We start from the raw sequence: 27,471 nt of genomic DNA on the forward strand, positions 1-27,471 counted from the left end.
AAAATATATAATGTCACATCCTGTCTGATTTGACATATAAAAGTTAGTTTTATTTAAAAACTATTGTTCAGAAATAAACATCCTTTTTAATTCTCCTTCTTCTCAATGTTCCAAGTATAAATAAAAGGTATAATGATGAATGGTTGTATTAAATGATTAAAATAACCACCTCAAACTTTGAGCCAGGACGTGACATTGAGCCAGGACATGACATTCAAGACGGCATATTAAACTGAGTAAAGATTAAAAATGTACTAAAACTCTCTACCGTATATAGAGAAATTTGCAAAATGGACTAGATAATGCACATGTACCTAAAAGAAATTACTTTCATGTTCAATATTTTTGCTCTCACCATTAAGAATCGGAAACAGAGAAACTGGATGTTCGTGGGAGCATGTTTGAATATTTAACATGGATTTATGTAGGTACAAAAATACTATTATCAATTAATTCTTTGCTTCTATGTTTTGACCAAACAATGAATTATTAATAATCCTCAATTTAAAGAATATTGTGTTTATACCAAATGTTAAATTTTGTGACTCCAAACTGGTGTACACATACAATAAATATTGTGTTGAAGAATTGTTCAAATACAATGTGCTGCTAAAATCTTAAGTTTATTCCTTGGCAGATACAGGTATCCAAACATGAATTGGAAGATTTCCGTAAATATCATATTCATGTTTTTGTTGTTAGGTGAACGCAGTTTGGGACATTGATGGTATATTATATATTTAAGACAAGAAGAAATTAATTCACTCATATTGGTTCCCATATGATATAGTAATTGACTGTACTTAACATATATGTCAGTGAACAATTTGTCCTTTTGTATATTATATGCAACAGTTTTTTTTAAATTCTAAGCTACAGTTTTTGTCAATTGAAAATTGATTAGCAACTACAGTTTAAATTTTCTTTTAATTGTGTAGAGATCTCGGAAACTTACTTGGTGAATCCTGACATTATATTCAACAGAATATTTTCTGTGTGTAGTTTTGTTTTATCGATTGATTCAGTGATGAATACAGCTTGAGGGTTGTCGGTGGAGATATTTCAGACAGGGTCATGGGATGAAGTAGGTCGTGACATAGATCCCATTTTCAGTTGCGTGAAATCACTAAATATTATACATTATGTAACTAGACTGAACATGAAAGAAAATGTGTTGTGACCTTATCCAACCTTGAGTCAGCAAAAATAAAAACAAAAACAGATGACAACAAACCCTCCCCTCCCCCCCAGAAAACATGCACTGAATGATAAATCATAATACAATTTTAAAATAATTTATATTAAAATTAGTAATTTAATGTAAACATTTTAAACTGTCAGTGTCAGTCCCGTATAGTTATATATATGTGTATAATATACAGAGACTTCCACCAACAGTAAATGGTAGACTTGAGGCTAGAAGCTGTTCAAAATACTGGTTAAATTATCTAACGGTAATTATTTAATTGCCAGACTCAAATGAGATTATTACACAGATATGAGGGAATGGAGAGCGTGGTTACAGTACATTAATTTTTTTTTCTTTTCTAAACAATCATGAATGTCTCTTTTCTTTTAAAAAAAATAATTACTGTTAGATAATTTAAAGGAATGTTCGCGCAAGGCTTTTGGACTGGTATGCATATTCAACGATATATAATGCACATTATTGCTTAATATCAACAACTATATTATTATATTTAATTAATAAAACGGTTAAAGGTGACTGCTATTTTATAATGGGAACAGCCATTTTGTTCCATCCTGATGAATATGCCCTCTTGCGAGCCAGTGGTTATGTAATATTTAACGTGTCACGTCAGGAATTAGTCTTCAAACTGAAGAAACAAATGTACCTGATTTTGGGGGATGATAAAACAGGCATGCATGGCAGTGTTCTGTAATATCCATCCCAGTAAGCCAACAATATAATAACCAATATTTCAAATGTATGGGTTTTTGTTTCATCCAGTGAAACTGGTAACAGGGCTGCCAGACCGAGCAGAAAATTTTTCACTAGACTGGTTTATGTGCTTAACATTAAACCAAATGGCAAAGTCAGGAACCAATCAAATAGTTTGCGAATATTAGCGAAACGTTCGCTGGCTGAACTTAGGGCTCTTCAGACTAGTTTATTTTGATATAAATTAAAGATCCAGGCCATAATCTAAAATTGAAAAAGTAGGAGATGTGACTTCTCACTTCCCAGTAGAAAGGAGAGAAGTGGTCAAAATAGGTGACATTAACATTTATCAGTTCATTTCAGTGGGTTTCGTCATGTTCTGCTTTCAGTATGAATAGTAATATTTTGTTGTCAAATTCTACTACTTCCTGTAATAAAATTAAATAAAAACAATTGAATATTTTCATTAAAAATGTAATATAGTATTAAGTCACTGATAATTAATGTGTCAGTGTCAGTGTTATTTTAAAATAAAGTAATAATTAACATTTTCTGGCATGACTAAAATAAATCTGGCTGAGAACTAAACAATGCTTGGCTGGTCACTGCATATGGCGCGGTATCGGGCATGCGTTGTTGTATAGTCTGGCACTAAAGTAAAACAACAGACCAACCAGGTGTTAAGTGAGCTTTGACACTAAACAAGTTCGTTTCTTGACATCTGTTGTGTGATTTTGTTTTTGAAATCAGATTAGATCTAAAATAGTATTGTGACTTTGACTTCTTATTCCTGCTAATAACAGCGACTTGAGCAGATTACCAGCAAAAAAACACCCTCCATTTCGCCGGCTAAATTAGACCCTTCACATCATGATTTGCTATGCAAGTTTAGAAATTGCTACACAATTTTTTGGGTTAATCAATTTTCAGTTGACTAGAAATGTCTAATAAAAATTTTGAAAACAAAATGTTCCTTGTGTTACAGTGTAAAAGATGGAAGGAAATGTTTTATTTAACGACACACTCAACACATTTTAATTATGGTTATATGGCGTCGGACATATGGTTAAGGACCATACAGATATATAGAGAGGAAATCTGCTGTCGCCACTTCATGCACTACTCTTTTTGATTAGCAGCAAGGGATCTTTTATATGCACCATCCCACAGACAAGATAACACATACCACGACCTTTGATATACCAGTTGTGGTTTACTGGCTGGAGCGAGAAATAGCCCAATGGGCCCACTGACGGGAATCGATCCCAAACCGACTGCGCATCAAGCAAACGCCCTACCACTGGGCTATGTCCCACCCCTACAGTGTAAAAGTGCTTGACAGTGACAGTATTGTGACCGATTTGGTCGCATATATTGTTTTCATTTGGCTATCTGTATAAAAATACAAGTAGACACCATAGATAAAAAAAGTTAATGTCGGGGGCTGTATTGATTTATTTTTCTTCCGATGATGACTTAAGCTTTTAAAAACAAAATGTTGCCTGTAATAGTGCCTCACAGTGACAGTATTATTGTTGTTTTCCAGACGATGACCGGGTGCACTGTAAAGAAGGTCTTCATCTCAACAAGAAAGAAATCCAGTCCGTGTTGTTGTATGTCTGCACGTGGCCACAGAGGTCAGTTGCAAGTCTTTTTTTTCAGCCAAAGCGTATTGTCTGTTTTATATAATTTTCTTATACGTGTATCGTGTGCTCTGTCGATATACGATAAATTCCCTTTTCAGGTAATAAATAGAGGCTATTTCATGCTTTAGTTATTTTCAGTTATAGTGAAAATATAGAAATCATATTTATACCTTTTTGAACAAGTTCATGGTTAAATTATCTCGATGATAAAGTATTACAATCTAATTATTGAGGTCAGTATGACTTCACCAAATATCACTTTTATGTTTTCTGTAGATCTATATATTTCATAGCTATGTGTATAATAAAGTATTCCTATCCTATCCTACCCTTTAATAAATCAATGTGTTCTAGTGGTATCGTTAAACAAAACAAACTTCCTATCCTATTCTATTCTTATTCCATTTCTATTGCTATTACCATTTCCATTTCAATTACATTCTAAATGTTGTCAAGCTAGTCAAATAATTTTAAGGCTAAAAAGATGCAAACTATATATGATTGACAACTGATGTTTCAAAACTGGTTTTATTTATGTCAATATTTCAAGTCAATGTAAAATTTTATTGTAAGTAGTGGATTAATTTATTGGCCTAATTCTCTACACATGTGGGTTCTTAGCATGATAACAAGTGATCATTCAAGATGTTTCTGAACAAAGTGTCACAATGATTAGTCGTCTATTCCATAACATACTCCTGAGTGTAAAATATAAACGTATGGGTAAAATTTAATGCAAATATATTATCTACATTTATTCAGCAGACAAAAATTGCTATCCATTTTATTAATTTTGCTTCCTAATCTTAACATTTGAACAATGTGTGATGACATTTTTGTAAAATATTATTATTAATCTGCCGATGGAGTATCTGAGAATCACAATCTGACTGTAATACATAGATACCAGATATAGCCATAGTTAGATAGATTTATTAGGGTTCAAAATAGCGGACTGCTAAACGCAGTCCATTTTTAAACCTAGCAGATGAAATGAAAATTCATCTCCTAAACCAGCCAAAAAATCGCAAGCAATTTTTCAAGGGACAAATGTTTGAACAATTATCTAATCTGCTATTTAGCTTGTGATTCAGTTAAATATTTTAATTCCATAATGCTCTAACATACACCTTAGACATAGAGGTCTTAATTTTTCACACACTGTCCCAAACCATCCACTCACTCTGGTGCTTTGTTATTTTCCAGCAGGCCATATATTTACATTGTATTTTCTTTGCAGGCCATATATTTCTTTTGGCCTGCTATTTATAAAAAATAACAGCAGGCTATATGTTACATCATATTTCGAGCCCTTTGTATATACATACACAGGGACAACCAACCATGAGTGGCAGGATTATTATTAATATAACTATATCCGGGGCACAATATTTCATGCGAACCGTCATTCTGTTAACGTGGTGGTTACGAAACTTTAAATTCTTGCAAAGTGCCATTCAGTTACATGATGAACCATTATGTACATTCAAAATTGAAAGTGACAAGCTTTAGGATCATCAGGATTTTATTTGCTATGAAAATGTAATTTATGTAACTAAACAATAGGTGAAAATCATGTGAGCCAGCTTGTGGTTGGTTACTTAAGATTTTTAAATTTTGTCCTCTGAGTACCTGGTAGTATTGCTTTAAAATGTATTTTAAAGTTTCCATAATTTTGCCAAGTGCTGACAGTTCAAGCTCAGATTATTTATATTTAATTTTATTTAAAAAATGTCCCTATGCGTGTACTGCACAAGGTAAATATTTAATGGTATTGAAGGAATAATCTTGATTGTTTTTAAGATATTATTTATTGGTCATTTGTAAATTACTTGACACACAATAGCCAATATATTTTTGTGCTGGAGTGTCGTTAAACATCTGTTCTAATCAAAGCGTAAATTATGGTTTGTCCACACGTATCACAAATTTCAACTACTTTTAAAATTTGCAACTGCCGAATTTGGTGAGTTCCAGAGCTATCCCTGGTTTTAAACATTCAATTGTTTTATTTCCAGGCAGTGCATGTGCTGCTACAAAGACTTCAAGAACTTCGAGCGATTCAACAACATAGTGCAGATCATTCTCACCGTCGCTATCCGCTTCATCCAGAGCCTGCCAATCGACTATGAAAAAGAACGCGAAAAGGAGGAGGAAAAAAACACAAAACGGGAGCAGGAGGCTGTAAAGACTGACGAGGTGAAGTGTGATGGAGGAATTTCCGAAGAGCAGAAGACTGAAGGCGAGGCATCTGGGTCGAAGAAAGACGATGTGGCGGTTGACGATGTGGCGGTTGACGATGTTGAGATGGAGGAGGACGAACACTGGAACATTGAGGAGAAGGAGAAGCTGCTGCAGTTTGTCACTAAAGTCTTCTTGATGAACTTCCCCTCGTACCTCGCATACAAACACGTCGTTCATTCATCACTCGAGGTTAAAGCAGTTCTTTTCTCTATATTTTTCTCAGCATATGTAACAAGGCTCACACTGGAAGAAATTTTGGTTGAGCCAATTTTCAGATATACAGAGTATTTTCTTGAAAGCTATTAAAATGTGCTAAATTTAAGGAATATTTTATTAGCCAAAGACTAAATGTTGTAGCCACTTTGTTAATTGTATAAAAATATGCTAATTTGGCAATAGACAGGGTGAGCTCTGGTGACAAAAATGTTTTACTTATTGATTAAATAAGATTTGTTTTAAAAAGTAAAAATAATCCTGAAATATTGGTTTTGGAAACTCGTGATAAAATTAATTTTAAGGTCTTGACATTTGAATCTGCTATAAAGAATGGAAGGGGCAGGATGTAGCCCAGTAGTAAAGTGCTCGCTTGATGCACGGTCGGTTTGGGATCGACCCTTGTCGGTGGGCCCATTGGGCTATTTCTTGTTCCAGCCAGTGCATCACGACTGGTATATCAAAGGCTGTGGTATATGCATAAAAAAGATCACTTGCTACTTATGAAAAAATTTAGCGGCTTTCCTCTCTAAGACTATATGTCAGAATTACCAAATGTTTGACATCCAGTAACTGATGATTAATAAATCAATGTGCTCTAGTGGTGTCATGAAACAAAACAAACTTCTTTTTTCTCAAAATATGTAACAGAAACCTCTGCCACTTGCCAAATTCATCTATTTCAAATTTTGGACAACTGGTTAATTTTATATTAATTTTGTGAAATAACTTCATGTTAAAATTAATACATTGATGGAAAAACTGCAATTTTTGATGGTTAATATAAAATTTGGTAAACTTTTCTGCACACCCAGAGCTAGCCCTAAAAATTGTTTAACTTTTTACTTATTGATTAAATAAGAGTTGCTTAAAAAGTAAACATAATTTTAAATATTGGTTTTGGACACACGTGATAAAAGTAATTTTAAGGTCTTGACTCTTGAATATGCTATAAAGAATGGATCTACTCATCTTTGACAGTGTTTGTGACATTCTGTTAGGTTTTATTGTTGTTAGTAAATGACTGATGTGTAAAATTAATTTAATTGACATGAAGTTTTTTTTATCTGTTTGCTAAACCTTTTTGGCTGAGTATATTTTATCACTGCAAATGACCAACAAAGATTCAATGTATGAGTACTGTATAAACAGACATTTTCGGTTATATAGTATCTTAATTATGAGATTATTATTTTTCCTTATCACTGCATGCTTGTTGAAGGTTTTGGGGTTTTTATGCCTGCTAACATGACATATTTGTGTTTGATTTTTGCACAGGAATTGTCTCAGCAAGAAACCAGTGCTTTGAACAACTACTGTGAAATATCCGTGAGTAGCTAACTATTGAAATTTTTGAAGGGATTTAGCGGCCATTCACATTTATTAACTTACTTATGTTGGGAGGGGAACAGTTTAATATCCAGCATACAACAAACAGTTCCTTATTAATTAAAACAACACAGATAAGCTTTCACCTTGGCTCTTGACTAATAGACTGTGCTTGTGTCTTTTTATAATATAAATCATCAGCTGACATCGCAATATTTTCTACACACAGTTTTGGCCAGTGTTGATCACTCATAATACTTTCATAATGCAATACATTGTATATTTACTGTATTTTGTGAACAGGTTGATAATTGTAAACAGATCCTTACAGTCTGTTCATTGGTATAAACAAGTCATGAACTTCAATAGATTATCTGGAGCCCTCAAAATTCAGACCATCTTGCAGCGGCAGATTAATACAGATAATAATTAAATAAATACCTGATAATGATAAAAATGCTGATTGTTGTCGCAAATTTTGAGGGTTGCATCTGTGGAACACAAATTGGATTACCAAACAAGATTACTGTGAAAGATCTAACTGAATTGGACAAGATATTTATGTTTTGCTTTCTCTACTGTTAAATGTATTGTCATAGTTAATGTATTTGAATTTTTTTTGTAGGATCCTGATGTTCCGCTGTACTTGTTGCGAAATGTTTGTTTCTTCTGTGATAGCAACGGCATCACGTCCCTCAAGTCGTGTTTCGAGAAAGCCACATCAAACACACTTCCTTTCACATTTGCACATATGCTCATCAACCTCATTGCTAATGTAAGTTACATGGTTCTGTTTTGTACAGATTGTTTGATGGAAGGGCTATGTTAGAAATTTCATATTAAAATTATTTTTACGATTCAATATTTAAACTATCCAGTTTAAGCATATTAGTAAATGAACAGTTTTGCTTTAGTTTTTTTAAATGTTTAATATTTTGTTTTTATATTTAGTGAAAAAGGGGGGAATAATTATGGCTGAAGGATGTATACTACCAAATCAAATCCCACAGACAACAATAGTAAAATATGTGGCTAAAACTCCTACCTGCAGCGTATCAATCTAAATAAACAACACAGATATAAATACTACCACCCCTCACCCTTAAAGTGAATCAGAAAAAATGGGGGTCAAGCTGCTAATTTTAGAGATAACGGTTAGCATCTATGACTACCCTAGTTTTTAAACTGAATCATGTTCCATCTGTTATGAACATTTCCAAATATTCTTGTTGTTTTTTTGTAACTTAAAAAAGAATAAGAAAACATAAAAAACCCACACACAAACTAATTAATAATTAAGAATGATCAGATGAGTGGCCCAGATGTGGACATAGAAAATATGTAACATATTTGAAAATTATCATTGGAATTATTTTTCACTGGTGAATCATACAACAAAGATTTAAAATGGGTGAGAATAAACTTCACAACACAACCTTTAGCCTTGTTCTGTGAATTTCATCTACTGTCAAAATAATAATCTACTGTTTTTGATATATTCATCCCTCTATATGTGGCGTCCATATGACTTTTTTCAGCTCCGGTTATGGATGAATATTCCCACCATCATGCAGTGTATTATTCCATTAAGAACATCAGTCATTAGGTGAGTCTATTTAAATACAGTTTCAAGGCAAGAGTCATTTTGAAAAGTAAAAATTTCATGAAAGGGTTTAAAGCTGATATTTGTTAGATGACTAGAAATGCCTAATAACTGGGTCAATGGTTTTAGCAGTAGAACATTGTATTGCATTTAGTGGCAAGACTTAAACATTTGTTTAACGTTAAAACTAGTGAAATTTACATCTTTCTTTTAGACCTTGGATAAATATTGAAACTTAATTTTCAGATACATGTGTAATGAAAACTAGTGAAATGTACATCTTCCTATTAGACCTTGAATAAATATTGAGAATTAATTTCAGATACATGTGTAGTTAAAACTAGTGAAATGTACATCTTTATTTTAGATGTTGGATAAATATTGACAGTTATTTGGATACATTTTGGGAGTTAATTTCAGATATGTGTGTAGTCCAAACTAGTGAAATTTACATCTTCCTTTTAGAACTTGAATAAATATTGAGAGTTACTTTCAGGTACATGTGTAATCTGTCGGACAAAGATCTGCGAATGGCTGGAAGTCGAAGCATGACTGACCTGATGTGGGCGGCGGTCAAAGAACCCCTCGACACGCACTTCACATTTGACCGGGAAGGTCTGGAGTTGGCCTTTAAATACTTCACATGTTCAACACTGACCATCCGTCTAGCAGGCATTGCTCAGTTAAATGTACGGCTCCTGGCAGAATTAGCATTTTCTTCATTTGAAGCATTTGTCAGTATAATAAAATACAGTGAAACCTGTCTGAATTGGATCACGTCCTGGACCTAATATTTATCAAATTTAGACAGGATCTGGTCACGTTTTAGAATTTAGAAAATTTGGGATATGAAACTTGAGTGGATTCCAGTTTGTTCACAGTCCGGTTTAAACACATTTCATACTTGAATTTTCATGTTTAAAACATTTGTCAGCCTAATAAATAAACACCATACTTGAATTTTTATGTTTGAAATGTTTTTCGCTATAAAAAATGTATACCATACTTGAACTTTAATAATGTTTGAATCATTTATCAATAAATAAAATATATAACATACTTGAACTTTCATGTTTAAAACATTTGTTAATATTATTTTGGTGATAGGGCATAAATAATACATATTTTTATTTTGTTTCCTTAGGATTTGTTTATTTTAAAGTTATAATCTGAAGATAAAAAAGGAAGCATATATGGCTGTAAAAACAGATGAGTTGGGGTAATTTGTAGGAGTTAAGATAAGGATATTATGAGTTAGAACTGGCAATATTGAATGTATGTCTTGGTTATAACCATGAATGCTAATTGTATTTGCTTTACTACTGTGGATTTATGATGTTTAATTGTTTTTGTGTTTTTTTGCAGAATCAAATTACCCTTTACAATGAGAGCTGCAATAATGAGACACTAGTAGATGCAGAAAAGTTAGTATTAGTTTCAGCACAATTAACTGTATTGTCATAATGCTTGATATAAAATTAATATTTTACTAAATTTTGTGTTTCATATCTATTTACGTTGTTCTGAATATTTCTTAAACTTGTTTAGTTCTAACGAAACCACTGTTTTAAGTTTTTATTTTTACTACAATGCAGGTCATGGAAGGCTAGGTTTAGATATTTCTCATGGTAATGGTGGATTTTATGTGTATATTATTATTTGTTTTATTTCTTTCTGAAACTATTAACACCAGATGAACCAAAGTTCATACTCAACATTATTAAAAGAACTTGTCACTTGTGGCTTCACGTCAAACCTCTGTGGTTTAAGAACTATATGAAAGACACATTCTGTTTATTATTATGGAGAGGGAGAGCGGGACATAGCCCAGTAGTAAAGTGTCGAAGATCGATCTCCGTCATTGGGCTCTTTTTCATTCTAGTCAGTGCACCACAACTGGTATATCAACGTTTGGTCATTCTGGGATCGATCCCTGCCAGTGGGCCCATTTGGCTATTTCTCTTTCCAACTAGTGTACCATAACTGGTATATCAAAGGCCAATGTGCTGTCCTGTCTCTGGGAAGGTGCATATAAAAGCGGGTTTCCTCTCTAAGACTATATGTCAAAATTACCAAATGTTTGACATCCAATAGTCAAAAGATTAATACATGAATATGCTTTAGTAGTGTCGTTAAACAAAATGGAATGGTGTTTGTGGAGGGTGGATGAAGCAGAATGGGTACAGTATTTATGTCACACCAGCCGTCCTCCTAATTACTCTAGAATATATATCTAGGCCTATTATTTTCTAAAACATTTTTTTTTACAAATTTTTGTTTTATATACATTGGACTTGTTACCACTGTTTCCTAAATCTGATCTATTCTGTAAGTTCCTTAGGATTAAAAATGTGGCTTAATACTATTTGAAAATTGTGTGCATTTATGTTATATTATTTGTTTCTGTTGCAGAGTCGGCAATGAAATTGCACAGTGGCTTATAGACAAGAAAATAATAGAACATATCTTTGGCCCAAACCTGCATGCTGAGGTAAGTATACTGCACAATAAATGAAATAGGAATATTGTAATGTATATATTGTTTTCACAATATAATTAATTTGGTAAATAAGCCGTCATTATTGGCCTAAAATGTTGACAAGACATTGGTTATTTGAATACATACAAATACTAATGAGATTCAGGCTGAATAAATTAAAATAAATCTTTAAAAATTAAATAAATATTTGCATTTCTTAGTTCAGTATGACAACTGGTAGATCAAATACTGTGGTATGTGCTATCCTATCTGTGGGATGGTGTCTCAGATTAGCAGGTTTTCACTCTGACATGTCAAAATTACCAAATGTTTGACATCCAATAGTCAGTGATCATTAAATTTAAGCAAACTTTACTTTGTTCATTATATTTTTATATTGTCATGTCATTGTTATATTCTTAAGACCGGCCTCGGTGGCGTCGTGGCAGGCCATCGGTCTACAGGCTGGTAGGTACTGGGTTCGGATCCCAGTCGAGGCATGGGATTTTTAATCCAGATACAGACTCCAAACCCTGAGTGAGTGCTCCGCAAGGCTCAATGGGTAGGTGTAAACCACTTGCACCGACCAGTGATCCATAACTGGTTCAACAAAGGCCATGGTTTGTGCTATCCTGCCTGTGGGAAGTGCAAATAAAAGATCCCTTGCTGCCTGTCATAAAAAAGAGTAGCCTATGTGGCGACAGCGGGTTTCCTCTAAAAACAGTGTCAGAATGACCATATGTTTGACGTCCAATAGCCGATGATAAGATTAAAAATCAATGTGCTCTAGCAGCGTCGTTAAATAAAACAAACTTTACTTTTGTTATATTCTTGTGCTAAATTAGAAGGCTTAATGTATGACTTTGTGTGTACTTATTTTTCATTATGTGGCTTTACATTCTAAGAAAGTTTGGAATGTATGGATGTGAAAATAAAAACATTTTACTATTTCAGTTGATCAAGCAGAATCAGATGATTCTGAATTTTCTGGCTGTTGAGAACAGAATCACCAATGAACATCTCGACTGCATTTGGGCGGCTAGTCAGGTTAGTAACACTTTTTAAAAATCCCTTTAACTTAGGACATATGACAATTTGTTTTCTAGAACATGTTTTCGGAATCCTTCAAAACATTTTGTGAATAGCTTTATCATGTACTGTTGCCAATCAAGTTTGAATTTCTTGGTGATATACCCATATTTGACAGAGTTATGGCCCTTGAACTTAGATATGGAAATTTGTTTTCCGAACTTTTTTTGTGTGGAATGCCTCAAGATATTGAGCTACATGAACTACAAGCGATTTGAAAACAGTAGATAAAGACTGGTTCGTTATGAGCATTCAGAAAAATAAAAAGTAAACCATTACAAATTTATTTTTACCACAAAGATTTGGTCTCCGTTTTACGAAGCGATCTTACAAATTCAAAGGACGTTTATGTGATAAACTGACGGGGGAAGAAGGAAAGATGAAATGCATAGAATGTTACAAATGTTTGTGTGTAACGACAAAAGTTAAAGACATTGATTTATAAATTGTTTGAGAAGGGGTGGAAATATTTTGTTTCTGCAAGTTTATTTTGAGTGTGCTGAATTGTTTTCAGCTGAAGTACTGTGGAAAACAAGTGTATGATATTTTGATTCCACTCATCAAACATCTGGAACTACCACCCGTTCAACATTTACTTAAACTAGTATCTAGTCTGGAACCGTCGGCACACACAGAATCGGTAAGTAGTAACTGATTTAACTTCACCTTAGATGAAAATTAATGACACTTTCGTGGTTTGGGGTCCAATGTAGATATGAGATATTTTGCATATATCCACAATTGTACATGAAAAAAAAGAAGAAGATGTTCGTAAATAAATGTATATATCTGAGTACACATATTAGTTTACTGTCATCACAGTTTGGGGGATATCTATAAGTGTGTTTCTCCCAAAAATGTCTGTCTCTCTCTCTCTCTCTCTCTCTCTCTCTCTCTCTCTCTCTCTCTCTCTCTCTCTCTCTCTCTCTCTCTCTCTCTCTCTCTCTCTCTCTCTCTCTCTCTCTCTCTCTCTCTCTCTCTCTCTCTCTCTTGTCTTGTTAAAGTTATAATTTTTATCAAATTCAAGCATTTCTGTTTTTGTTTTGCAGACACTGTATCTTGTGTCTGCTCTGATCAAGCGAGTGTGGAACACATGTGGTGCCACCCACCACCACGTCGCAGCCATACAACAGAACATCCCCACCCACCTCCAGGCCTACACGGCCATCAGACAGGAGGATGAGGAGATGGAAGTCGGTAAGTCACTTCTAGAGACAATATACAACAGAACATCCCCATCCACCTCCAGGCCTACACGGCCATTAGACAGGAGGATGTGGAGATGGAAGTCGGTAAGTCACTTTTAGAGACAGTATACAACAGAACATCCCCACCCACCTCCAGGCCTACACGGCCATCAGACAGGAGGATGAGGAGATGGAAGTCGGTAAGTCACTTCTAGAGACAATATACAACAGAACATCCCCACCCACCTCCAGGCCTACACGGCCATCAGACAGGAGGATGTGGAGATGGAAGTCGGTAAGTCACTTCTAGAGACAATATACAACAGAACATCCCCACCCACCTCCAGGCCTACACGGCCATCAGACAGGAGGATGAGGAGATGGAAGTCGGTAAGTCACTTCTAGAGACAATATACAACAGAACATCCCCACCCACCTCCAGGCCTACACGGCCATCAGACAGGAGGATGAGGAGATGGAAGTCGGTAAGTCACTTCTAGAGACAGACTTATGGATGGGAAAAGTTAACCATTTGTTAGGCATTTATATGGAAAATAAGGCCATAATAAAATGAATATTAATTTTCATCCTCACCCTTCCAAAAGATAATGACCCTCCCCTGTTTGTTTTATTGGTTTTATTGGCCCATCTCAGTTTGTTTTATTGCCTCCTCCAAAATGAGTCCTATCATGCTTGATGTGCCCCATTTCGTTTTGTTTTATTAGCCCCACTCCCAAAACAATTTTGTCCTATGATGTTTAATGTTTAGTATTTCCAATATCCTCTCCTCACCCCCATTTTAAAAAAAGAGTTGGGAAGAAAATCTAGCATTTATTTTATTATAGCTTAATAGAATGTTTGCTTTATATAATAATACACCAAGATGTCGTGTAGTCTGACTGTTATCAGCTATGGTTCTTAACACATTACTGATTAGTATGATGTTAAATTTTTAAAAATGTTTTGTGTTTTCAGCAGGACTAGGTTGAATTAGTATTATGTGTTTGAGTAGGTTTAGGTTGGAGTAGTATGATTTTAAAGTGTTTGAAATGTTTTTGACTTAGCAGGTCTAGAGTGGATTAGTACGACATTAAAGTGTGTGTAATGTTTTTGACTTAGCAGGTCTAGAGTGGATTAGTACGACATTAAAGTGTGTGTAATGTTTTTGACTTAGCAGGTCTAGAGTGGATTAGTACGACATTAAAGTGTGTGTAATGTTTTTGACTTAGCAGGTCTAGAGTGGATTAGTACGACATTAAAGTGTGTGTAATGTTTTTGACTTAGCAGGTCTAGAGTGGATTAGTACGACATTAAAGTGTGTGTAATGTTTTTGATTTAGCAGGTCTAGGTAAGCCAGGAAAGCACGAGGTCAGCAGCAGTGAGAGCATTCATGAATCTGAGGGAGAACACACGAAGCAGGTTAAAAAAGAACTCATTTAATATCTAATAGGCTACATGCCTTTAGCAATAAAATAATTTAAACTTTTGTGACCTGATGTGTGGTCGGTTTAGTATCAATCCCTGCCGGTGGGCCCATCTGTACATGATTGTTTGTCAAGTATTTATTATCAAAAAAATAAATCCACGCTTGAAGCAGAAAACCCAATAATGTTAATCAAATAATGTCATGGTGTCACTGAAAGGAGGGGATGTCGACAGAAGTATTGTACAATTTGAATGAGGACAGGTTTTTGCATTCAAAACATTTGGAGGGGATGGTGATGGTAAGAAATATTCTTATATAAGTGTTCAATGACCTTTTAAATTTGTATTGGTTAAGTACATGTAAATTAATGTTAAAGATCTAGAAAAAGAAATGAAATGGGTTTTTTCTGTTTTTGCTGTAATTGAATGTCAAAGTTAGTACAAAAATATAGACCATAGATTAATGTTAGTGCAGTATATTAGTAAAGTTTTCTACCTATTGTCCTTCCCATCAGGGAACATCTTTCACTTACTATGGTATTTACAACAAGTTATTTATTTTTGAGCCAATTGTTTTCTAAATTGTTATTTGCAAAACATTTTTACTTTTGAAACGAAAATTATTTACAAAAAACAGTGTTCATGGAGGCTGAGAAGGACTATAAAGAGTTGTGTTTTTATTTTGACAGATTGACAGCAGTATGATTAAGAGTGCTGAAGTGGGAGAAGGCGGCAGTATCCACCACTGTTGTCACCACCAGCACAAACATGTGACCGGCGAGTCGGAGAGCAGTCTCGGGATCGGATCCGACTTCAGCGAGGAGTCTGAAATTGACGAACAGCTTGTTGCAAATGAACAGTTGAAACGTTTAAGACAGATAAAGCTCGCCCAGGCTCACCACGCGGGACTACGAGGGGCGGGGAGCGACAGCGAGGTGGAGTGCAGTGAGTCTAGCGACGAACACGAACACGTGAAGGCTCTGGTGGTGCATAAGAGAATCCACATGCACAAGGGACTGAAGAAGAAACACGTCTCAGGGCAGGAGGAGTCTGAGGGCGACAGCTCGGAGATGGAGGAGTGCTGTGAACACAGCCACGAGGACGAAGATTCGGAGTATCTGAACTCGGAGGATGAGGAGCTGATGAAGGAGGCACGGCTCGTCAAGATCAAACACTTGTGTCACCGCGAAAGCGAGGACAGCTCAGACTTCGATGACGATGATGAAGAGGCAAAGGTCATCCGTGAGGTCAAGCTGCAGTGTCACGCGCGCGAGGTTGTTCAGAAACACCGGCGCAAGCAGCTCGAGCGACACCGGCAGCAGCACCTACTGCACCAGGCGGCACAGCTCGTGTTACAGAGACAGCACAAGATGGACGGGCGGCAACAGGTGGTCGGGCACGCCAAGTCAAACAAGTCGTTTTCCGACGATATGGAGAAAGGTCTCGGGCAGAGTGACGAGAATCTGGAGAAGATGAAGGTTTCTGATGTAGGGAACACGTCTCAGGTGAGGAGTGGTAGCATCTTGATTCTAATTCACAGGTCAAGTCATAGGATGTAGGGAACACGTCTCAGGTGAGGAGTGGTAACATCTTCATAGGGTTTTACGTGCACATTCAGAACAAGCTGTTGTAGCGCACGCCTGTCATGGGCTCAGGTGTTGACTTTTGCCAGCTCCTCCGTACAGGACAGGTCTAATTCACAAAAATGTTTTGGGTGGGGGTGGAAGGGTGTACGATTTTAACCATATTAAGATTTTCTTCAAAATTTCCTTTTGTTATAGTTACTCAAAGTAACAAACATCTCACTAGCTATTTCCTCCTTTCTCATTTACTCTTGTGGTTTGAATGCAATTTTTCTTTTGCTCCTAACGATTTAATTGGCTACGGTCATGTTTATGGGGATTTATGCATTTAGTAAAATGTCAAACAAAATTAACTTTTAATTTGAATTCAGTTAACATTTTTTCCACTAATCATTATCCATCAACCCCTGCAATTGCCCACAGCAATCGGCAATACAGTTGAGTTTTTAATTCTCCACGGCACGTTTTTGCCTTCGACTATATTCACGGTGTTTATCAATGGTATGTTTTTTTGCTGTGGGCGTTTTCTTAATTGCAGAGATTGACCATTCTTCTGGACTCGTGGCCCACTGTATTGAACTGTGTGTGCCTAGGAAAACATGCTTTACAATAAAGTGACATGAAATGAATGCTCTAATATCATGGTGTTCATTACTGTGTGTTTAATTTCAGGAGTCACTGGACTCGGACATCGTTGTGACGGCGGCTGTGATGGAAGAGTATGAGCGGCAGCACCACGAGCGCACGGAGAAATCTGAGGGAGAGATCGAAACCTTTGACTGCTCATCCATCGTACAGCACTTGAAGGCAGCTCACAGAAACAGACAGTTCCAGGGGTATAAAAAGCCACTAGCCATGAGATCAATGATTTTAAACATTTACTAGCCATGATTAAAAATTTACTACTCGTACTTTCAGTAAATACAATTTTACTAATAGCAATAATAAGATAGGTCACCTAAGGAGAGAGATAAAGATTAAAAACCCTTAGATTTGGGGGGTTGGGAGGATATTCATATTTACAAAATGGACTTAAATGAAACATTTGACAACTTTTTTCTTTTCACTAGCCGTCTGACATGACAACAGTAATTTTTTACCAGCCCAAAATTTAATATTACTAGCCATGGAAGTGTGGCTACCATAATCTTGAAGCCCTGTAACACTATACATTGCTTCACAGTTCTTGTAGTCCTGGGCTCCATTTTACTTGGAGAATAACTAGCGAGCTACTATGAATTACGAATTATCTTTCCCGAGTAAATGAATGTTGTAAACCCGAGCCTTTAGTGAGGGTTTTACAACATTCATTCACATGGGACAGATAAGTTTGTAACTCCTCATAGCGAGTTGGTTATTCTCTTTATTACCCATAGTCAATTTTAACTTTTTTAATATAAAAATGTATGTGCTATCAACAACAAAGCTATTGACCATTATGTCATATAACTGTATACACATTATATGACGTAATGTAAGTGACGTCGTGACATAACGGTGTTCTTTTTACAGCCAAATGTTATAATACAAAATAATACGACTAGTTGGATTAGAACATTTTCTATGCTATTAAAGCTGCTGCTTATGTAAATAAACCATTTCATGTTTATGAAACAAATTAGGCCACATTTTCCTGTAAACTTCTGTAGATCGTATACCGTATGTACAACCTGACTCATGAATGGGATATTAAATGAATGAAAGTGAAGTTCTGCCTGTGGCTAGCAACCAACCAATTATCATAATTTTTAAGTCAACCAATCGGTGGCTGTAGAAGCAATATGCACACTGCAAATATGAAAAAAATATATTACCCCGTATATTTGAGCTCATATGGGTAATAAATTGCAGAAATGTTGTGGTAATGTTGAATCTTCTATGTTGCAGTGAATATGCGGAGGACATTTTAAGTCCGGACGATGGCAGTTGTCACAGCTCTCACCTCAGCACAAAGTCGGATAAAAACATGGCCGACTTTGAGGGGGAGGAAGGGTTGAGTGAGGAGGAACTCGCTCAGATCAACGCCCATGCCCACTACAACAGTCAGCAGATGCAGCAGCTGAACATGTACCAGAACATTCCTCACTGTGAGTCGAGAACCAGTCTAGTGTTTAATGTTATTTAAACATGTACCTGAACATTCCTCACTGTGAGTTGAGAACTAGTCTGTAGTTCTTCCCACAAAAAACGCCTTTTTTTCCATACTATTTTGAGATTATTGTTTTCTAAATTGCAATAAAAATATAACATTTAGCTATTTGTGTTTTGGCTGTTTAAGAGTTAAAAAAAAAATCACAACATATTCTTTGAAAAAAAATTTCAATCTTTAAAAACCAATGTCATTTTATTTTATCATTTCTTCAGTCATGTTTTCTATTGTTTGTAATGTTTGATATGTTCATTGTTAGGCATTGTCCATCATCGGCCACCACAGAAAGACATCAGCATACCGTCATGTCCTGACTCAACGTTCGACGATGTTTGTAAGAAAGGCAACACTCTGCTGTGGGATCTAGTGCAAGAAGACGTTGCCGTGAGTAGAACTCATTTTACTCATAGCAGAGGGGCAGGATGTATCCCAGTGGTAAAACGCTCGCTTAATGTGCGATCAATCTGGGATTGATCCCCATCGGTGGGCCCATGGGGCTATTTTTCGTTCCAGCCAGTGCATCATGACTGATATATCAAAGGCCATGGAATGTGCTACCCTGCCTGGGATAGTGCATATAAAAGATCTGTTGCTACTAATGGAAACATGTAGCAGGTTTCCTCTCTAAGACTATACGTAAAAAAATTAGACATTAATTTATTCATCATGGTTAGTAGTGAAGGTTATAATATTGTGAGTGAGATTTCTTTTATAAGTATATCATAATATTCAAAGGCCTCTTCTTATATAATTTTGGGGTCTGGATTTAAGACTGATATAGATAATTCACAGTGAATGAGGTGACGGACAATAAATTTAAATAATAAATATTGAAAATAACACTGCAGTAAGCTACTGGGTAGGGGTGTCGTTACCAAAGCATTTTGCTCTATTAACCTTTTGAATTCATTAACATTGTAATAGCAGAGGTGACCAAATGTGGGGTGGACATTGCCTCCTTGGCCCTCTCTCCCCATGTCCCTCCCCCACTAGCTTTGGCAGCCCTTTTAGCCGTTATATTTATGTTTATATTTCAGTGTCAGTTGCCAGAAGGGTTAGCAGTGGAAGCGGAGAAGGCACTGTGTACTCTGGTGTGCTACTCGACCGATAAACGAATCCGGACCAAGTTTATTGCAGCCTGCATTGACAATCTTGCTAGTCACAAGTGGGTTCTATTTCCATATTGCATCGCTATGTTTTATGAGAAGCAAGCTTCTAGTTTTAACCACAAATAGTACTCCAAGCCTGTATTCTTCATAACGTTATGTGGTGACCCCATGTATATCACTGAAACTTGCTAAATGATGTATATCACTGTTATTTCATTGGACGTAGCATACTGCTGTAATGTATTTTGTTTGAGAGATATAAATAAAAATGAAGGGGATATATTTTACAATTTTTTAAAGTGATAAATTACAAGATACTTCAGTATAGCTACTTTCACCAAAACAGTTGTTTAAATTGTTAAAAAATTTAATTTTTATTGCATATTACATCCCTACAATAATTATTGTAAATTATATCAGTTAGTGCCATAATATACTTTAAATGTGAAACTAGTACATAGTACTTAATATTTTAATTGTAACACAAGGCATTTGTGGTGTGTGAGTTTTTGTTTGTTTCCAAATTTAATCTTTTAATTACTGTTATGATTTTGTTCTTTCTTTTTTCATGTAGATCTGTTGTGGTCTCTCTGCGTCTTTTGCCAAAAATCTTCAGCTCATTTCAACAGTACCGGAGTGGAGCTGACACTCACACCATTACTATGTGAGTTACTCTTTTTTTTTTGGCTGTTGTTTCACTGGGGTTTGTTTGGGATCGATCACTGCTGGTGGGCCCATTGAGCTATGTGCTGTCATGTCTGTGAAATGGTGCATATAAAAGATCTCTTGCTACTGATGGAAAAATGTAGCAGGTTTCCTCTCTGTGGTTTAAACGATATTTATTTTACAAAAGAAATGGATTGGCAAACAGGCCATCAGCCTATATTAATGCCTCTCCACACATACTTTGTTACATACAATTTATAATATACACATATATCAGTTGACATGTTCTTCAGAGAATTAGAAACAATTACATAATTTGCACTCAAACATAAAAACAAGTCTAAATGACCATTAAATTAATATACTTGTCCATGCGTACACATACCCACGTACATAAATATACCCGATTTCCTAAGATTAACTTACACCAGTTTCCTCTCTGACTATATGTTTAAAATTTCCTTGTTGCTCTATAGACAATGCAAATAAATACATGTTGAGTATGATGTAGTTTGATGAAATAATAAATTTTAGTAGTGTATTTGTTTGAAAATGTATTTACATTTACATCCCTTGTGTCATTATAGGTGGGCCGAAAAGGAGCTTGGGATGATGACCCATTTCTTTCAAGATCTCGTCCACTACAACAACACAATGAATAACCAGTCTAATATACTGTAAGTGTAAATAACCGGTCTAATATACTGTAAGTGTAAATTGGTCTAATATACTGTAAGTGTAAATGACCGGTCTAATATACTGTAAGTGTAAATGACCGGTCTAATATACTGTAAGTGTAAATGACCGGTCTAATATACTGTAAGTGTAAATGACCGGTCTAATATACTGTAAGTGTAAATGACCGGTCTAATATACTGTAAGTGTAAATGACCGGTCTAATATACTGTAAGTGTAAATGACCGGTCTAATATACTGTAAGTGTAAATGACCGGTCTAATATACTGTAAGTGTAAATTGGTCTAATATACTGTAAGTGTAAATGACCGGTCTAATATACTGTAAGTGTAAATGACCGGTCTAATATACTGTAAGTGTAAATGACCGGTCTAATATACTGTAAGTGTAAATGACCGGTCTAATATACTGTAAGTGTAAATCACCGGTCTAATATACTGTAACAGTCTAATATACTGTAAGTATTTATTGTCAACAGCTGTATCAATGACACATGGATAATAAAATGTCCACACTCCAAGCCATTTTTTTTAATTGGTCTGCTTTATGCATCCTTACCCACAATTTTATAAAAGGTTTTATTTTTAGAATTTAAAAACAAGGAAGAAACAAAAAAAATATGGCCTGATAAAAAACCCAGAAGAATAATTTATAAAATTTTACTCTGTGGTTAAAATAGCTAATGAATGTTTTGAAATCTTCATTTGACAGTATTTGTTGTTGTTATTTAGGTACAGCCACCAAGAACAAGTTCAAGTTCGACTTCTGTTTCTCACCTGTGTTTTCTCCACGTTATCGCCGGACGGTTTCAGTATGTATTTATAGCAGTACTACTTCCTTTTGCAGCTTGCTTTACATCCAGTTAAGAGTTCATTGTTTTATTGACTGTAAGCTTTCCACTTTATAGATAAAGAAAAGTAGCCTAGAGTCAAAACTTGTCTATAAAGGTAACCAAGTGATGTATAAAACTCATTCATGAATAGGTTACTATGAACAAATTAATATTTGCATGGTTGTATTAAAAAATTTTTAGTTCACCTCTTTATGTTTTTGTAAAATGAACATACTTTTCTGCAAAAGTTAGGATTTTTTTAGCCTCCATATTTTAGAGATTAAAGTTTTCTGGATGTATCCAGAATTCATGATTTCCTGGCTTTCCGCTGTTCAAAAATGTCCATATTCACCATCCAAAACTGACAGTATGGTTTCAGCTGATGCTTTTCATCTATTCTGAATATCTCGTTCCAACCAGTGCACAACAACTGGTCAAAGGACGTGGTATGTGCTTTCCTGTCTGTAGGAAAATGCATATAAAAGATCCCTTGCTGCATTAAGAAAATGTAATGGGTTTCCTGTGTCAGAATTACCAAATGTTTGACATCCAATAGCCGATGATTAACATATCAATGCGCTCTTGTGAGTCGTTAAACAAAACAAACTTACTATTCTCAATAAGTTCCGTGATTTTAGACCATTGTGCACATCTAACCCAAGAGCCAATCTCAGTACCCAACCACCAACATTAAAATTTCTGGACTGATTTTTTCGAAACCCACTTTGATCTCTGATATTTGTCCTTTGTTAATGATTGTTTTCAGCATAGTTCCGTTCTAATTAATTGTTTTGTGACACAGGGTTAAACCAGAAACAAGTGGATGAACTGTGGGATTGTCTGGCATTGGACCCCGAGTGTACCGATGATTGTCTTAGCTGGTTTCTCAATCAGGCCAAGAGCAAGGACCATCATGCACTGGGCCTCGAGACGTTCAAACATATCTTCCTGGAAAAGGTAAGGTTTTTGTCTTGTCTCCATTAAGTCGGATGGTTAGTTACAAGTATTACATTGCCGATGGTAGCAGCAGTGGTATCAGCTATGCATTTTACTCTGCGTTAAGTTTGTGGGTTTAATGCTGTGTTCATTAGAAGTTGTGAATATTATGTTTCCCAATTCACAAGTTGTGAAGAGCGATTGTTTGGCGAAATAACCCGTGAACACAATTTGTGAACTGGGGTAGGATTTTCTGTCACAATCTTGACAATTCATGAAAAAATGGCGGACAAACACAAATCTTTTATTTAATTATGAGATGTGGAGATTGGGATGACAGTGTAAATGGTCTATAAATCGCCTGAATGCTCTTCATTTGATGAAGTCGTGTACACAACTTATGAATTATGATATTCATGATTACCAAATGAACACAGCATTACTCCATTTTTCACAAACTGTCAGTCATAAATTATTGAAACTTGGTTGTAGTTGCATCTCTGGATGTTCATCTCACAAAACAAATATTTTTTAATTCCAGATTTTAGTATCACCTGAAAACAGTTCTTTTCCTTGTTTTTTAATGAAAAATTCACAGTAGCCCCTATATATTTTTATTTAATATTGTAAGTTAATTTTAATTTGTTTCTAATTTAATTACATTAAACATGAATTTTTAATATCTGATTTAAAAAAAAAAATGTTTTTAAATACAACCCCAGTCTAAGACAGAAAGCCTTCAGGTCATGGTTTTGTATTTGTCTTATTGAAGCAACTGTTGCCCTGTAAATATTCCGTGTGTTGTTGATATTTGACACCCAATAGTACAGTGACACCCAATAGCCGATATGTATTTTTGTGCTGGGGTGTCGTTAAACAAACATTCAATCAAAACCCAATAGTACATATATGTTGTGTTATGCTGGAGTATTTATAAACATCCATTAATTCATTGTTTACATTTTGTGTTGTGTATTTATTTCTAGTTATTTTACAACTGACATATTCCATTGTTCTCTCCAATTTATTTGTTGAAAAGGTGTTAACTATTGTTTTAGTTGTTAATAAAAAGGTGGGATGTAGCCCAGTGGTAAAGTGTTCGCATAAAGCGTCAGTTTAGGATCAATCCCCGTCGGTGGGCCCATTGGGCTATTTCTCATTCTAGCCAGTGCACCACGACTGGCATATCAAAAGCCATAGTATGTGCTATCCTGTCCGTGGGATGGTGCTTATAAAAATCCCTTGCTATTTTAATTAAAAATGTACCTAAGACTATTTGTCAAAATTACCAAATGTTTGACACCCATAGCCGCTCACTAATAAATCAGTGTGCTCTAGTGGTGTCATTAAACAAAACAAACATTACATAGCTTTTAGTTATCAAAAGTATACATGTATTTTATCCATTATGTTGCAACCTGCAGATGCCACAGCTGCGGTCGGAGACGATGAGCATGATTGGGTTGAATCTGTTCCAGCAGCTCTCCCAGCTCGCCCGCGTTGCCAACGACTCACTGGACAACCCCATGTCAGAGGACCAGGTTAGTAATACTGTGTACACTGATTATTTCTGCCTGCAAAATGGCGCTTTTGTTTAACTGAACTTTGTCCCATGTCACCAATTAAGCAGTAATGAGAAGTTGAAGCTGCTATTTTATTTTGGAAGTGATATAGTTCTGTGATTTCAAAAACAAAAACGACACAACAGATGTCAAAATACTAGCTTGTTTATTGTCAGATAGCCCATTTAGCATATCATCAGTCCCTTGTTGCATGAAACAATATCAACATGTTGATTCCCATAGAAAAATTAGTCTAGTATTAAACTCCACTAATAATAGCAGTATTCTGTTAACTATGTATAATGATAAGAATTAGATAACTGAATTATTTTGCAATGGGGTATAAGATTATATTGTAAATTACCTTTTATCCATTGCTTTAATTGGTTAGTGTTGAATTAAATGTCTAAAATAAATTCTCCCCGACACATTTTCAGAAAAGTATGGTAGCCCAAAACAAAATATCTGGGCAATTAAATTTTCTTTTTCAGTAGCCCAGACTGGCTTTAGATAACCCAAACATGAAATACTTATATTTTAGGTTTGTTTTAAACATTTGAAAACGTTTAATTATTAAAACCACTTTTTAAGTAAGCATATGAAATATGCTTCAATAAAGGTATATTGATTTGAAGAACCACTTCTAGAAATGGTCTATTTATTATATACATCTTTCCTAATTTTTGACAATATCTTTCGCTTTTTGGTAATATTTTTCACTTATCCTATCAAAAACACTTAACGCCATGATATATTTCTTCCTATGGAACTTTTCCAGAAAATTTACTTGACCATAGACTTTTAAAAAGAAATTTAAATAAAAATTATCTTTATTAACATTTATTTAATAATACTGCTGTGCAAACATACCTGATAAAGCGATCCTCCAAAAACTCCCACAAAAACAAAACTAATCGAACGCTGTTAATTTCTTACACTTACACTCAATGACACTACATTGTGTCATCATTATTTAGCTTTGTATTCAATTAGTTTTAGATATTTTATCGTAATTGCACTTCGTATCCCTTTTCTATAGGTACAGTTGTTTAAATTACTTCTTTTTTTTCAAATAAGATCAGATGCATTGATAATCATCAAATTTATACATGAAGAAACGAGCCAAAGGGAAATAATTTAATCATGCTCTTTTACAAAAAAGTAAATACGATTTCTATATTTTCACTGTAGCTAAAATCCAGGAAAATATGACTTTTCACCAGATATCACTTTTATGGTTTCCGTAGATCTATATATTTCATTGCTATGTATATAATAAACATGGTATTGAAATGAGATGTTCCAAATGGTTACAAATTGGATCAGGAAGTCTTTATTTTATGAAGACTACACCTAATTACAAAATCAATGTTTATAAATGGATGTTGACAAATTACGGTTAGACGATATGTTCAGTTTTGCTAATCACGAGTAATTATTTAATGTGGAATAAATATATCCCATATAATAATTATTAATAGATCGCCCAAATAATATTTTTCCCAAACGGCACTTTGGTTGCATTTGGCGACCTGGTGACTGGCAGTTTCGGGCCCTGAACAATTAAGCATAAGAGTTAACATTATAGTAGTTATTGTTTTCTTTACTTCTTTTTTTTTTTTCTCTGTGTGTAGAATACTTCGAGGGTTAACAGTGTTGAATGGATTCCTACGTTCTGCCTGTTATGTGGCAACTATGATCATTATTTCAAGTTTTAGCATTATAGTAGACGTCGTTTCCTTTACTCTTTCTGCCCTTTTTGTACCAGGTGTGTGGGATGGACCAGCTGTGGAGTATTGCTCTGCGAGCGACTGACAAGGATGTCAGCATGGCGGCGATCCAGTATCTCAACCTCTACTACATCGGCTTCGGCAACGGCCTGCTGGACAAGGAGGAGGAATTCATCAAACGCTGCATGAAGAACTTGCTGCTCGCGCTCGCCACAATGAAGGAGGTCCGTGTAGTGATTAATATCATTTTATGTAGAATCATTTTAGTGTTAATCACATTTTATCATAGATCATTTGAGCTCTCTGTAGTCTGTGTAGTGTTGATCACATTTTATGATAGATCATCTGTGTTCTCGCCAGATTGAAGTAAGTCTGTGTAGTGTTTGTAGTGATGGCAGTCGAAAGATGACTATTGATTGCCGTATTTTGCATAGAATGACATGTTCATAGCAATAAAAATATATCTCAAATTCATAAAAAATAAAGTTGAATGTATACAAGAAACAGTAAAAAAACCGGAACTCTTTCAGCAGATATGTTTTAGTGTTCAGTGTTTTGAAAGGTTGACCTATTGTTATTTTGACACTATATTGGTACACTCTTGTCCATCAAAACTAGTCTGATGTAACTTGAAAAGCATTTTAGTATTATATATATATTATAATAAGAATTGAAAAAATTGAAAGCAGATGCACCACTCCTAAAAAACCCAAGTTCTTTGTTTGAAAACAACTGTAGTTCCCACATTCATACAATGCTTTTAACTTTCACTTTTAAAATTATTTTGTTGTTTTATACAAAGTAGTAACAATATTTAATGTACAGTGGACTCTGTCTAAACCGGATTCTGTGTAATCCGGATCTCTGCGTAAACCGGTCCATTTCTAAAGCCCCGTCCAGCTACCGTTTATCTCTTAGGTATAAATCTCTGCCTAATCCGTACTCTGTCTACTCCGGACTCCGGATCAAAAATCAAGAACGACAGAACTGTTCATGCATTAATTACCTCTGTCTACACTGGATTAGGATTTGACTGAAGGAAGGGCTGCTTAATTAGTTCAACAATGATCGTCGATTGCCAAGTAATCAG

The 27,471-nt window shown here is 35.2% G+C and overlaps 1 protein-coding gene across 5 annotated transcripts in view; it reads left to right on the forward strand.

Moving 5' to 3' along the window:
• Positions 1–27,471, forward strand: part of LOC121372695 (ubiquitin carboxyl-terminal hydrolase 34-like) — a 104,918-nt gene that overhangs the window by 3,010 nt on the left and 74,437 nt on the right. For 2 of the 5 annotated variants that reach the window (XM_041499157.1, XM_041499159.1), the window contains exons 2-24: positions 3,450–3,540; positions 5,568–5,982; positions 7,285–7,335; positions 7,961–8,110; positions 8,874–8,941; positions 9,435–9,627; positions 10,304–10,362; positions 11,351–11,429; positions 12,372–12,464; positions 13,021–13,146; positions 13,556–13,703; positions 15,033–15,112; positions 15,808–16,623; positions 17,374–17,537; positions 18,589–18,788; positions 19,110–19,234; positions 19,888–20,015; positions 20,534–20,623; positions 21,213–21,302; positions 22,053–22,132; positions 22,956–23,110; positions 24,514–24,630; positions 26,420–26,605. In XM_041499157.1, coding sequence (XP_041355091.1) covers positions 3,450–3,540; positions 5,568–5,982; positions 7,285–7,335; positions 7,961–8,110; positions 8,874–8,941; positions 9,435–9,627; positions 10,304–10,362; positions 11,351–11,429; positions 12,372–12,464; positions 13,021–13,146; positions 13,556–13,703; positions 15,033–15,112; positions 15,808–16,623; positions 17,374–17,537; positions 18,589–18,788; positions 19,110–19,234; positions 19,888–20,015; positions 20,534–20,623; positions 21,213–21,302; positions 22,053–22,132; positions 22,956–23,110; positions 24,514–24,630; positions 26,420–26,605 — 3,704 coding nt within the window. Of the gene's footprint in view, positions 1–3,449; positions 3,541–5,567; positions 5,983–7,284; positions 7,336–7,960; positions 8,111–8,873; positions 8,942–9,434; positions 9,628–10,303; positions 10,363–11,350; positions 11,430–12,371; positions 12,465–13,020; positions 13,147–13,555; positions 13,704–14,116; positions 14,179–15,032; positions 15,113–15,807; positions 16,624–17,373; positions 17,538–18,588; positions 18,789–19,109; positions 19,235–19,887; positions 20,016–20,533; positions 20,624–21,212; positions 21,303–22,052; positions 22,133–22,955; positions 23,111–24,513; positions 24,631–26,419; positions 26,606–27,471 lie in introns of those variants that run through there. The other 3 variants (XM_041499160.1, XM_041499161.1, XM_041499162.1) reach the window with 3 other exon arrangements.

Source organism: Gigantopelta aegis, chromosome 4 (assembly GCF_016097555.1).
Source record: "Gigantopelta aegis isolate Gae_Host chromosome 4, Gae_host_genome, whole genome shotgun sequence".
In the NCBI taxonomy this organism is placed as follows: domain Eukaryota; kingdom Metazoa; phylum Mollusca; class Gastropoda; order Neomphalida; family Peltospiridae; genus Gigantopelta; species Gigantopelta aegis.